At 34.7% G+C, this 13,811-nt stretch overlaps 1 protein-coding gene across 9 annotated transcripts in view; it reads left to right on the top strand.

Moving 5' to 3' along the window:
* MPDZ (multiple PDZ domain crumbs cell polarity complex component) overlaps positions 1–13,811 on the top strand; it is a 174,462-nt gene that overhangs the window by 58,295 nt on the left and 102,356 nt on the right. For all 9 annotated transcript variants that reach the window (XM_031654225.1, XM_031654232.1, XM_031654226.1 and 6 more), the window contains 3 exons: positions 944–1,153; positions 3,695–3,809; positions 4,123–4,211. In XM_031654225.1, the coding sequence (XP_031510085.1) occupies positions 944–1,153; positions 3,695–3,809; positions 4,123–4,211 (414 nt within the window). The remainder of the gene's footprint in view (positions 1–943; positions 1,154–3,694; positions 3,810–4,122; positions 4,212–13,811) is intronic.

Here is a 13,811-nt window from a genome sequence, read left to right as displayed (position 1 = left end):
CTAGGAAGTCCAGTTCATCAAATATTTCCTGTATTCATAAATGAAATCCCTGTTTAATGACAACCTTGTCAGTAGGGGTATTAACAGTAATATAATAGTATGCAAATTTTTCTTCCTTTTAAACATTAGCTAGCATCTAGCAGCATCAAATGAAATGTCTCTAGTTGACTAGCATGTGATATTTACATGCTTTATCTTCAGTATGGAGCTGCACTCTTCAATACTGTAGCCGTCTGCATATCACCTTTAAAATTAAAATTTAAGTTAATTAAAATTAAATGAAATTACAAGTTCAGTTTCTCAGTTGGACTAGCCACATTTCAAGAACTCCATAGCTGTTGTATTGAGTAGTGCAGAAGAGTTCCATCATTGCAGAAAGTTAATGGACTGCATGTGTATGGAGGCTCATAGACTGCTTTTCACTCCTCACATCTTTCAGAATTTTCACTACACAAGTATTTCACCTGCACATGAGTTCTTTTGGGACATTTATAATAGAAATAGCCAGGCAGAAAGTTGTGATATTAATATAATGCTTTCTTGTGGTTTATACCATATTTTAGGTAATATATATTTGCATAGTGACTTATATACAACTTTGCTTAATGGCATTTTTTTCTTTCCCTCCAAAAAATTCACAAAAAGGCATTTGGGTAGAAATCAAAGTGAAAAGTTCGTATGAACTCTTGGTAGGTAGAAGTCAAAATGGAAAGTTGATATGAACTATTGATTTAAAGAATATTTGTAGATTTCATTTATTGCATCACACCGAATGATGCTAGGATGTTTCAAAAGACAGTTCATATTATAACCGTGTGTTTTATGTCCTGTTTGGTAACTCATATTATTGCTTTTTAAAAAATTAATCCCCTCTCCTCATTTGCTATTTTTCTGATGCAGTTAAAATAATAAGAGTCTAATTATTCAATATTGTTTTACTCAGCATGGGCGTTTATGCAGTGGAGACCACATTCTAAAGATTGGTGACACAGATCTAGCAGGAATGAGCAGTGAGCAAGTAGCACAAGTCCTTAGGCAATGTGGAAATAGAGTTAAGTTGATGATTGCAAGAGGTGCCATAGAAGAACATACAGCACCCACTGCTTTGGGCATCACCCTCTCCTCATCCCCAACTTCAACGCCAGAGTTGCGGGTAAGTAGTTAAGAATAGTTAATGTGAAAGTCAGAGAAATAGCACTTAGATGACGACAGTGATGTTTATTTAGAAACTAGACTTACTAATGTTCATATATTAGTGCTAAATAATGTAATGAAATTCAAATGTAGGGATGCTTTAGCACTAATAATATTTTATTAATCAGGAATAATGTGTAAAATGAAAAATAGGTTGTTTAAAAATGCTAGATTATTTTACATTTTTATGTAAGCAGCACATTTGTGAGGATAATGTTTAAAAGTATGGATAAAAGTTTAAAAATTATTTGGTACTGATATCTAAAATGTTTAATTCTGTCTTTTTCTCAGTTAGAAGACTCTCTGTAAGGTGGGTCATAGTTCTAATCATTCTCTTTCATCAACTTTCCATTAGTATTTTTGTTTTTGTTTTGAATGTGTGGAGGTTGAGGAGTGAGGGCAGGCTTGGTGGGCATGAAAAAGGCTTACTAAAACCTTTTAGTGTTATTGTTTTAAAGTATGTCTTGGCCGGGCGCGGTGGCTCAAGCCTGTAATCCCAGCACTTTGGGAGGCCGAGACGGGTGGATCACGAGGTCAGGAGATCGAGACCATCCTGGCTAATACGGTGAAACCCCGTCTCTACTAAAAATACAAAAAACTAGCCGGGCGAGGTGGCGGGCGCCTGTAGTCCCAGCTACTCGGGAGGCTGAGGCAGGAGAATGGCGTAAACCCGGGAGGCGGAGCTTGCAGTGAGCTGAGATCCGGCCACTGCACTCCAGTCTGGGCGACAGAGCGAGACTCCATCTCAAAAACAAAACAAAACAAAACAAAAAAAAAAATAAAGTATGTCTTAGAACTATTATCAGATTTGTAATAAGTAGTCATTATTCTGACCCAGTTATATACTTTTAAACAAAAGTTATTCTTTTGGTGTTATAACAAAAGCTCTATTCATATGCATAGTATTCCATCCTTGTCCTTAACTTGATATGGAAAAAGCTAGAAAATTTTGAAATTATTGGAAAGCAGTGGGTATATCAGCAGATTTATAGGTCACCAGACTACAGAAGATAAATATTAACAAAATAATTTATCCAGAAATCTCTTAAATATTTAAGAAGAGAATTACACCCAGTTTCTAGGTAAGCCTTATAGTAAATACAAGTCCTATATTCTTTTCCCATAGATGTAAAAAAATCTGTTTTGTTCTATTGAAGTTTTTTCTAAGCAGTTGCTACAAATTCTTTTTTAATATCCTAACCTCCTCCACAAGCCCTTTAAAACTTTATTAGAACACTTGTAATTTCCATGATTCTGTTGTTTTTAGGAATTGAATTTGGTTGCTATTTTTTGCAAAGAGAAAGAAGTAAAGAAAGCTTGTTTATGAAAGTGTTTAAATGGCATTCTTTTGTGGTAAACAAAACATTTTATTCAGCGATATATAAATGAATGCAATACCGAAAACCACTTGATATAATTGAAAGCTTAGAAAAATATCTGTTCTGTGCATATCATCATTTCTGAAGCTTGTGCCCCTTTTAAAACCATTCGATAGTCAAATTGCCACTCTCTAAAATAGCACTCGCATAAGTCTTATTAAAAATAGAAAACACATTTGTTTCAATTGAAGCAGATTTCATCCTGTCATTTTCTTGTAATTATCTAAACTTTAAACTTTTGCTAAGTTTGCACAGATAATTATGTGCAATGAAAAAAATAAATCAAACTTTACTGTAAAATTATATCTCATTTAAGTGGACTGTCAGAGTTTGTTTAAAGAAATTAGAAAACATCAGCTAGCCCCAACCTGACTGTCCATTAGACTATATAGCTTTGATTTTGTTGTGCCCTTCCTACAGTTCTCTGTAGCATCTGCTGACACCATACTAATACATAGTACCAATAGCCTATCGATGATATATTGTACCAATTAACTAGTGCTTAATTTTAGGGAGACTTGCTCTTTTGTCCAACATAGAATTAGTAACAATTCTATTAGAGAAGGCTGACATCTGAGAAACCCACTTTCAGCTATCATTCAGGATGCTGAATTATGAGGAATTATGAGGAATAATGAATTAAGACATGTAAAGTCTTAATTCTGAGTTACACACAAACTGCTCAATAAATGGTAGCTTGTCTAGTTGTTGTTATTCTTTTCCTGATAGACAGTTGACAAAAGTGATATTTTCTTTCTAGATTAAGTGGCAAAGCTAGATTTAACTTGTTGATCTGAATTCATAACATTAGTTTTTCAGCTATACTGCGTCCTAACTTCTTCAGAAATTAAGATGAGCCATCTCTGAAAATAGAGTTTGCTAAAAAAAAAACTGTTTGATTTAAAATTTAGTATATGCAAACAATAATGTATTCTCTGATAAGGGAAGGTTCAATCTTATTCCTAACATCCCTTTCTGAGAAAAAATATGATGATGCCTATCCCTGTGTTCAGGATTAAAGGTATCATCTCTATTATAATTCTCTGCTAGAGAATTAAAGTAGGCCCATGGCTTTCTTTTTACATATTTATTTCACTGTATATTTATTGATTTTATTTTAGGTTGATGCTTCTACTCAGAAAGGTGAAGAAAGTGAGACATTTGATGTAGAACTCACTAAAAATGTCCAAGGATTAGGAATTACCATTGCTGGTTACATTGGAGATAAAAAATTGGGTAATTTTAAACATTAAATATTCTTTTAAACTTGGCAGTTACCTCTGATATCTCTTACAGAATATTGAGTTGATATTACATGTTTCACACTGTTGGATAAACTGGTTGAAAACTTCCTTAGGAATAATTTAGTGTAGGCGACTCTTATATTGTATTTAAGACAGACAAAACAATTATTTTATTCTTTAGCCTATGTTTCTACTAGATGATACATATTTATTCTAAATTAGAGCTTTATATTTGGAGAATTGAAGATGGATATTCTTTGAATGTGCTTTGAAAATTGTGAAAAATAACCTATTTCTAATCTTAGAACCTTCAGGAATCTTTGTAAAGAGCATTACAAAAAGCAGTGCTGTTGAGCATGATGGCAGAATCCAAATTGGAGACCAAATTATAGCAGTAAGTTACACATTTAACAATACCTTTGTTAATTTTCATGGTTGAGAATTGCATTCTCCTAGTTTACTTAGTTTTGAGAGCTACAGTTAACTCTCTACTAAAAAAATACCTCTGTACTAAAAAAAGCTTAAGCTTTTTAGGTGACTTGAGGCTCTTTTTACAATTACCCTTTTTATTATTTTGTGGAAGTAAAATAAGGGCATTGGATATAAGCTTTACTAGTCTCAGTTCAGAAGGGGAGACTTCTTTCTTGAATAATTCCTGATATATCTAATTTCTGGTTGTAATGAAGTTATTACATTAATATTACACTTATTATACTTTCCTTGCAGATACTCCAGAGGTAGAGACCAGATGTCCAGTACCTTTAGAGTACTGCAATATGAATTAGGGATGCCTGCATTTTTTTTTTAATCAGCAAAATGATACTGTTCTTGTTGGCTTTATGGCCGGAGCTCCTTTCAGCCCTAAGGGTATATAAGAATGGAAAAAAAAATCTAGCTTCTTTTAATTAGATCAAGCCATCATTGTTATCATTCTAACATCAATGTGTTTTAAACATATGGCTATTCAAGGCAGTGTACAAAAGAGTCCAACTTTAATTTCAGTGTTCAGTTGATACTGGACTCCCCAGACTGCAGCCTGAAACAGAAATTCAAGAGACCCTGCATCAAAACTGCCTGATCAAATAAGTTTAGAGGAAAACTGCCTATAGTATAGTCTCCTATGAATTCACAGTGCACATAGAAAAATTGAAGACAACTGGGTGTCTTCAATGAGCTGGTGGCTCATGCCTGTAATCCCAACACAGGCAGATCCTATCTCTGAAAAAAAAAAAAAAATTGCTGGGAACGATGGTGTCTGCCTATAGTCCCAGCTACTTGGGAAGCCAAGGCGGGAGGATTCCTTGAGTCTAGGAGTTCAAGGCTGTAGTGAGCTATGATTGCACCATTGCACTCCAGCCTGGCCAACAGAATGAGATCTTGTCTCTAAAAAAAGACACACACACACACACACACACACACACACACACACACGAGAAGTCCTGCAATAGAGAAACCTGTTTATCTGTTTTACCTTAGTGTTTACTAAACTTTTGTAATTGTGAGGTCTTTATTCTTCCAAACATATGTTCATATTCTTTGAAAGACATCTTGAGGGAATGCTGATATATCTTAATAGGTATTTGTTTATGCTTAATAATAGTGAGAAAGTAGGATATTAAGATAGAAGAGTCCTTGTTCATAGCAATATTATTCACAATCACCATGACATGGAAGCAACCCAAATATCTATGAATGGATAAACAAAACGTGATATATATATATATATATCTCCAATAGAATGTTATTCAGTCTTTAAAAAGAAGGAAGTCTTATCACATGCTTCAACACTGAAAAACCTTGAGGACATTATGCTAAGTGAAATAAGTCACAAAAAGGCAAATACGGTAGGATTTCACTTACATGAAGTACCTAAAATAGACTTATAGAAACAGAAACTAGAATAGTGGCTCCCAGGGACTGGGAAGAGGGATAAATGAGGAGTTGTTCAATGGGTATACTTCTGCAGTTCTGCAAGATGAAAAAATTCTGGAGACCTGTTGCATAATAATGTGAATATACTTAACACTACTGAATTGTACTATTCAAAATGGGTAAGATGGTAAATATTGTGTGTTTTCCTACCACTATTTTAAAAAATAAAGGAATCCTTTATCTCTCCCTTTAAGTCCACATTGTAGCTCCATGAGTCTTCTTGGGTTTGGTTCTGTGAAACTCCTGCCTACACCTGTTCATCTCTTCAAATCTATGCTAAAGATCAAATTATGCTTGCCACCTCATCTGGCTATATGCCTGAAATGAGCTTTCTCTATGTATCTTCATTTTACCATACAATGTGAATGAATTACTGTACATTTTTTTTTGTTTTGGGGGAAAGTGAAAGAGAGAAGGAATAGTTACGGAGTCTAAATCCATATCTGATGCTGAATTACAAATTGAAAGCATAGCGAATTTACTCTTTTTTCTCCTGTTATCTATATTAATCAATTAGAAAGCTTTTTAAAAAATCAACTTGATTGAAATATAATTCAGATACCATACAATTCACCCATTTAAAATGTACAGTACAATAGCTTTTAGTATATTCAGAGTTGTGCATTCATTACCACGATGAATTGTAAAACATTTTCAGTACCCTAAAAACATTTTCAGTACCCCTTAGCATTCACTTTCTCCCCCATTCTCCCAGTTCTAGGCAGCCACCAGTCTACTTCCTGTCTCTATGGATTTGCCTATTCTGGATATTTCATGTGAATGGAATCATACAAGACGTGGTTCTTTGTGACTGACTCCTTTCACTTAGCATAATGCTTTCAAGTTTCATCTGTGTTGTAGCATGTATCAGTCTTCATTTCCCTTTATTGCTGAATAATATTCCTTTATATGGATATGCCATATTTTTTTTTACCCATTCATCAATTGATGGACATTTGGATTGTTTCTACTTTTTGGCTATTATGAATAATGCTGCTGTGAACGTTTATGTACAAGCTTTTAAGTAGGTATATGTTTTCATTTTTCTTGGGTGTATACTTAGGAGTGGAATTGCCGAATCTTATAATTCTGTATTTTACTACATATCAAACTTCCTGATTCAGTTTCTTCACTTACAAAGTTGGGATAAGGAAAATTCTCTTGTGTGATGTTCAGGAAAATCGAATGAGTGTTTTATTGAAAATACCTGTTAGCAGTTTAATAATTAAGCCGATATTAATTATTTACAGGGTCTAAAATGATTACATATTTGAAGGGTCTCATGATAACTTCCCTCTAAATTTGTCATTATCTTCCTTCTTGTACAAGTGGAATCTCAAATATAATTCCTCTTAGGCAAGGTCAGTGATGAAGGAAATTGTTGATGCAAAGGTGGAAGAATCTTTTCTCTGAAATGTTTTCTTGCTTTCAATAAAATCACTTGACTTCACTCTCATCAGTATTCTGATTTTTAATTTTTAGCGAACATTCTTTTACTACAAAGATACAAGCATTTTAAATTCCTGAAGAATATCATGCAATGCTTTTGATCATGTATTAATTTTTTACTAAATATCACCATCTTGTGGACTTTTGAGATATTTGCAGCAAGGTTCTTCACATTTAGTTGCATTTTCACAACTGCAGTCTTTGTCTGTTTGTTTGATTTTTGTTTGGACAGCAGCTATTAGAAGTATAATCTGTTTTTATTTTGTGGTTGTTGAAGTGATGAGATTAAGAAATTATTTCTTACTATTTTGATGAAGTGTTATTTTGTAACTTAAAAATATTTTGTTACAAGGTTCTTGTTTTACACATTGTGTTCTGTGGACTCCTACATCCACAGGGTTTCACTATAGGCATTACAGTGACAAGGAATAGACTGAATTTCTATTTTTCCCATTTCATATGTTGATATTCTGTTAATAACTTGATTATTTGACAAAAGGATCCTGCTGTGTTTTCAAAAGTTGATCAAACTTGTCATTAGATGAAAACATACACTCATTCTTTTTAGTTTGATATTCAGTATCTATGCTAAAAGCAGTAGGAAATTATAATTGATAAAAAATTATTAAATAAGCATATAAATAAGGAAAAGTATCACATGTTGCCTTTGATTTTCTGTGACTGTGTTCATAGATTGAAGTTCTCTATACGTATAGGATATGTTGGAGGAGGCCCTGGCAAGCTGGGTTGAGTATGCTCAGGGGCCAGATTTTGTAAGTTGTTGCAACGAGTATTTCTCCCCTGTAATTGTTCCTGTTAATTGTGGTGTCTGCTGTGCACATTATGAGGATGTTGGCTCTCTTCTTTCTTTTAATTTTAATCTTGGCCAGGTGGTCTTGAACTCCTGGGCTTGACAGATCCTCTCGCCTCCGCCTCCCAAAGTGCTGTGATTACAGGTATGAGCCACTGCACCCTGCCTGGATCTCTTCTTTTCATGAGACAGCGCACAGGCAATTTGCTGCCATTATACTACCTAGTTCTACTGCACTCTTCTCTGTGGTACCATGGGTTCTGAACTGATTTCTTGATTCTCTTGTGATAAAGTGGAACCAGAGCTAACCAGGACCTCTTAGGCTTCTGTGACTTTGGCTTATATATAGCATGGGTGTGATTATATTGAAGAGAAACCTCTCCCACGAAAGCCTTGGAGATTTTTATGTTTATTACTCACTTCTTTACTCTTTTAATAATAATACCAGCTTCTGAGTATTTTCCCATTACAAAGTGCCATGTGGTATAATTCTTGGAAAATAGATCTTCTTATTTCCATGTTACAGATGAAGATAACTAAGACAGTTGAACAGAAGTCTAGGTTTAAAAGTTCATGACTGTTCCATTATAGCAATTTCTTCTGTGCTAGTATTATTCTCTGACATTTGAGTAAGGAATCCATTTTGAAATCCAAGTCATCAAGTTCAGAAGATAAAGGAAAAAAAATGCATTTTTAAACATACTTTTAGTTTATTGTTATTAAAATCATACACATTAGATTTTTCTTAATAAAACTTCACTTTTAATAGAATTGAACAATACAAATGTTTTGCAGATAAAAAGAGCCTAAAGTTCTATGCATTTTATGAATATTCATGGAGCCCCAACGTGGAGATTTTTGCTGTTTTTTTTCCTTTATTAGTGTGAGAGTAAATAGCAAGTTCATTTATTTTAGATTAATTTTTGTCTTTAAGGTTTAAAGAATATAAAATTTGAACATGGTTAAAAAGCCTTCTCATAGAAACCACTAGTTTATGGTTTAAAATTTAGAAAAATTCTATATATTTATGTTTAAATAGCATCATATTATATTTTTCTATACCTTTTTATTTTACTTAAAAATTTACCTGGGAGAGGTAGTTATGTAAGCACATGTAGGTCTGTTGTGATATATTGAGGCCGGCTTAATCATGGATAGTTACGTTGTTTACAGTTTGTTGTTACAGACAGATTATTACATACTACCTTATATTTCTTTTAAGGACATGAAACATTTAAATTCTGTTTTGTTGCTGTAATACTATTATTTAGATTTGAATTTTATTATTCAAATTATTTTGTTGCTCAGCACTGGATCTTGTATACTACAGTTTTCTTACTGAATTTTAAATCTAATTAATCTCGCATTTGGCTAGAGTGTTTTGAGTAAACTTTCAGGAAGAGAAGGTGTTAGTGGACTTTCTAAACTTTTTGTTTCTGAGAACTACTTCTGTTGACTTCTTATATTTTGACTCTGGCTGGGGATAACAAATATGTTGGGCAAAGAGGATTTATTAGGTATAATCTTAACTTGAAAAATTTTGTCATCAACTGCCCCTTTTAATTTTTAATGGGGAAGGTTCTTCCCTTTCCCCTAGAAGAAATCCTAGGCAAGTCTTCATGTCTTAGGGTATTCTTATAGAATAAGTTATCCTGTGGCCAATCAAAATAATCAGACACAGTTACAAATTAGTAAATTTTTCCCATACTAAATAATAGTCTAATTTCAAATGAACCCCCTGGAATATTAGAAGCCCACTACGAACTGATGGCTTACCTAGAGACTTGAGCCTGGCTCACTCCTGTGTGTGGTCCTCCTCTGGTCTATGCCCAGACAAAGCTAGGGAGGTGAGCAGGTCCCAACATAACAGAAATTTCCTCTGGCTTCACTGTCAAAGCAGCTAAACAGCCTCTTCCTTGTCCTCCTGGTGGCATTAGACACAATCTACTGCATTGCCCCTTCTGCAGGTGACTTTGGACTTGAAGTCAAGGGGGAAATACCTGAGTAGGTATAGCATTCTTTCCTCTTAAAAAAAAATCTTCCTCTTAAGTTTTTCTTAACATTTAATAACACTCAGCTCTTTTATGCCCTGAATTGTAGTTCTTTACCACCTAGTTTAAATTTCTGCATGGTGGCCCTTTTTACAACTTGCTTTGGTATAGGATATTAATAATCATAGCATCTCAAGCACAATTTCTGTTTTCTCATACATCACACAATTTCTGTTTTCTCATACATCACACTAAGTATAAGATTCTTGGTTTGTAATTTCTTTACCACAATTGTACAGATAACCTAGTCTGTCTCTTTGCTGCCTAGAGGCTGGTAGATCTTTTTTCTTTTTATCTTTGAAATATAAGAATTTTATCAGGATACATTCAGGTGTGAGGTTTTATTTATTTATTTATTTCCCATCATTTTCTGATTTTTCATGTGCCTCTTTGATCTGTAGATTTGGGTAAGTTTCCCTTCTCCCTGATCATTTCTTTGATTTTTTCCCCCTCATTTATCATCTTCTCCTTATAATTTCTTTTATTAGTGTGTTGAATTTCCTAGATCAGCCTATGTGTCTCCAGCCTTGTTTCTGATCATTTTTTATCTGTTTATTCTTTTCCTCTGAGATACGGTAAAATTACATGACCTGGTCTTCCATGTGCTGACTTTGTTTTCGCAGTACTTAAAATCTTGTTGACTGCCATCATTGTAAGTTTCTTTTTCTTTTTCTTTTTCTTTTTTTTGTTGCGTAGATACGTGTGTCTTCTTGTAACTGTAATTCCTGCTTCCATAAATACAAGGAAATGTGAATTATTTTGATAGTAAGTTACAGGAAATATCTTTTTTCCTGTTCACTGCAATAACAACTTCATAGGAAGATACATGCACCGATCTTCAATGTACAACCTGCTTTTGGACTGTGATATCTTCTTTCACATCCCATGACCCTTGGTCGTTCTCAAAAATAACTGGGCTTGTACAGATAGAAGTTGAGATGAGTTCTGCTGCAGATTGTATGGTTTTTTTCCCAGATGATTTAGGAATTGACAAAGTGACAGGGAAGGGGAAAGTTTAAATTTACTGTAGCTTCATTTGATTCATTTGTAGATTAACAAAATGAAGAAGAAACCAGTGGTAGAGGATCACACTGGGAGACTTTGCCTCTGTTTTTGTTTTCTGTGTTTGCTGTGATAGCCAGGAGTTAGTTGGAGTTGTGTGTGTGCTTGTGTGCACACGTGTGGATAAGGTAATTTTTATTACAAATAAAGTAATTCTGTGCTACTACTTGGAACCCAGCTTAGTATATGGCCTTTAGTACTTGGTGTGTTTCTTGGAGTTACTGATTAGGATCCACATATACCATCTGACTGCCTCATTTAATGAGAGGGTGGTGTGTGTTTGTTGCTGAAGTTTCTTCTTGCCAGACAGGCTATTCCCACACATACAGAGATTCAGTTAGCCTGCCTTTGATCTGGCCATGCGCAGACTATTTCTAGTAGAAATTCCTCCAGGTTGCTGGTCTAAGGACTTTGGTGCTTCTTTGGTTTCCAGTTTTGTTGCAGTATTTTCTCTGTTCTGTTTTGTTAGTTTTTGTAACAGGTAATCAGCAGGGTGGAGGTAGGGAGAAAGAACAGAGCCAGATACTTATGTTCAAGTTACCATCCAGCTCAGAAGTATCGTAGAAGGTTTAAGGAACTGACAGAGTATGAGATTTTCAACTAGATCAGAGGTTTCTGGATTTTTGATTGAATATTTCCTCTAGTAAAAATAGCTAACTACTCATTTTCCCTCTTTCCTCCTCACTATGTATTCATATATATTGTTATATATATTATATATATCATATATATACTTAACAGACATTATACGGTGTTTACCTATGTGTACATATACATAACTATATATATACACATCCACATATACACATATTTACAAAGCAAATGAGTTTTTAAAATGTTTAATTAGAAGTTTTATTATATTCTTTCAGAAACCTTTGCAGTAAGGGTACTCCATCTTGGAGACAACTGATCTCGTTCTTTTTTTTTTATAAATGTAAAATATAAATATAAAATAAAATATAAAGAAATATTACTCGGATGCCCAGACTGGAATGCACTGGCATGAGCATGACTCACTGCAGCCTTTTGAACCTTCTGGGCTCAAGTGATCCTCCCAACTCAGCCTCCTAAGTATTTGGGATTACAAGCATGTGCCAGTACGCCTGGCTAATTATTCTATTTTTTATAGAGACAGGGTTTCAGCATGTTGCCCAGGCTGGCCTCAAACTGTTGGGCTCAAGAAATCCTTCTGCCTCAGCCTCCCAAAGTGCTGCGATTACTAGGCATTAGCCACTGTGCCCAGCCTTGATCTAGATCTTATGATTTTCACATATTTACTAAGTTAGTAAAGATCTGGATTATAAGATTTAGATTATAAAATCCAGATCTTTTCTACTTTAGTAAACATTTGAATGCCTAATATGGCCCCACTATGCTTGGAAAAGCATTACATGTACAGTCATTTTATAGTCATTTTGCAATTCTAAGGAATATCAATGACTTTGAATTTCAGCATTAAATTTATTGCTCTGATTTTTCAAATTGTTTTTACTGTGATTTTATAAATTGAACAACATGTTAAAATTTATCTTCCTCAAAATATAATTTACTTTACAAATAAGTTTTTGACCTATGAGCCAATGGCTCTATATTTTAATATCTATAGTATGGACAGCACCATGTTTTGGTGACACTACTGTAAGCAAAAATAATACAGAGCCTGTCCTTGGAGCATATAGTCATAAACCGCATAATGGCAGAAAATGTAAAATTAAAATTCTGAAAACTGCTATGAGGAAGAATGTGTAAAAGGGGGCTTTGATTGCAGTCAAAGACATCAAGATAGTTTATTATGAAAACAACTATTGAACTGAGATATAAAGCAATTATAAGTGTTCTCTAAGTAAGCTCTTGAGAAAGAGCATGGTCTAGAGTGGGCTATCCAGAGAGTCCAGGCTGAGGTAAATTGCAGAGACTCCATGGCTGAAGGGAGCACTGCGAGTCAGAGGAATGGAAGTGAGCCCTCTGTGGCTGAGGGGCAGAGAGTAATGGACTGCATCATGAGAGATGAGGTTGGGGCTGGTGGGAGATGGGGGCAGTTAACACAGGCCGTTCTAAGCCACGTTGAGAATTTGGAGCATTGTCCTAGGGAGTTATCTGTAGAAGGGAGGGTTGGGGAGATACGATAATATCTGTATTTTGGAAAGATCACAGGGACATTTTTGAATGTTTTGTCGTTTGTGAAAAGGGGAAAATCAAATGTATTTATTTTTTTGAAAAGACAAATAAAAAGACACTTTTTTTCTTTCTTTTTTGAAAGGCATTATAAATATGACCTTGTGATACGTCAGTGCACTTGATAAGCACATTCATCACTGTCTTCTATTCCTTTTAATCCTGCATAGTTTGGTTTCCAGACTTAACTGTGCATTGAGATCGCCTGAGGAATATAAAAGCATATTTAAAAAGGAGTAGATTAGGGCACAGTGGCCCACATCTGTAAACCCACCATTTTGGAAGGCTGAGGTGGGAGGATCCCTTGAGCCCTGGAGTTCAGGACTAGCCTGGGCAACATAGGGAGACTCCATCTCTACAAAAATTTTTAAAAGTAGGCCAGGCGCGATGGCTCATGCCTGTAATCTTAGCACTTTGGGAGGCCAAGGCGGGCAGATCACGAGGTCAAGAGATCGAGACCTTCCTGGCCAACATGGTGAAACCCCATCTCTACTGAAAATACAAAAATTAGCTG

This window comes from Papio anubis, chromosome 13 (assembly GCF_008728515.1).
Source record: "Papio anubis isolate 15944 chromosome 13, Panubis1.0, whole genome shotgun sequence".
Taxonomy (NCBI): domain Eukaryota; kingdom Metazoa; phylum Chordata; class Mammalia; order Primates; family Cercopithecidae; genus Papio; species Papio anubis.
Note: the sequence above shows the minus strand (reverse complement) of the source record. Positions and strands in the feature narration are given on the sequence as shown.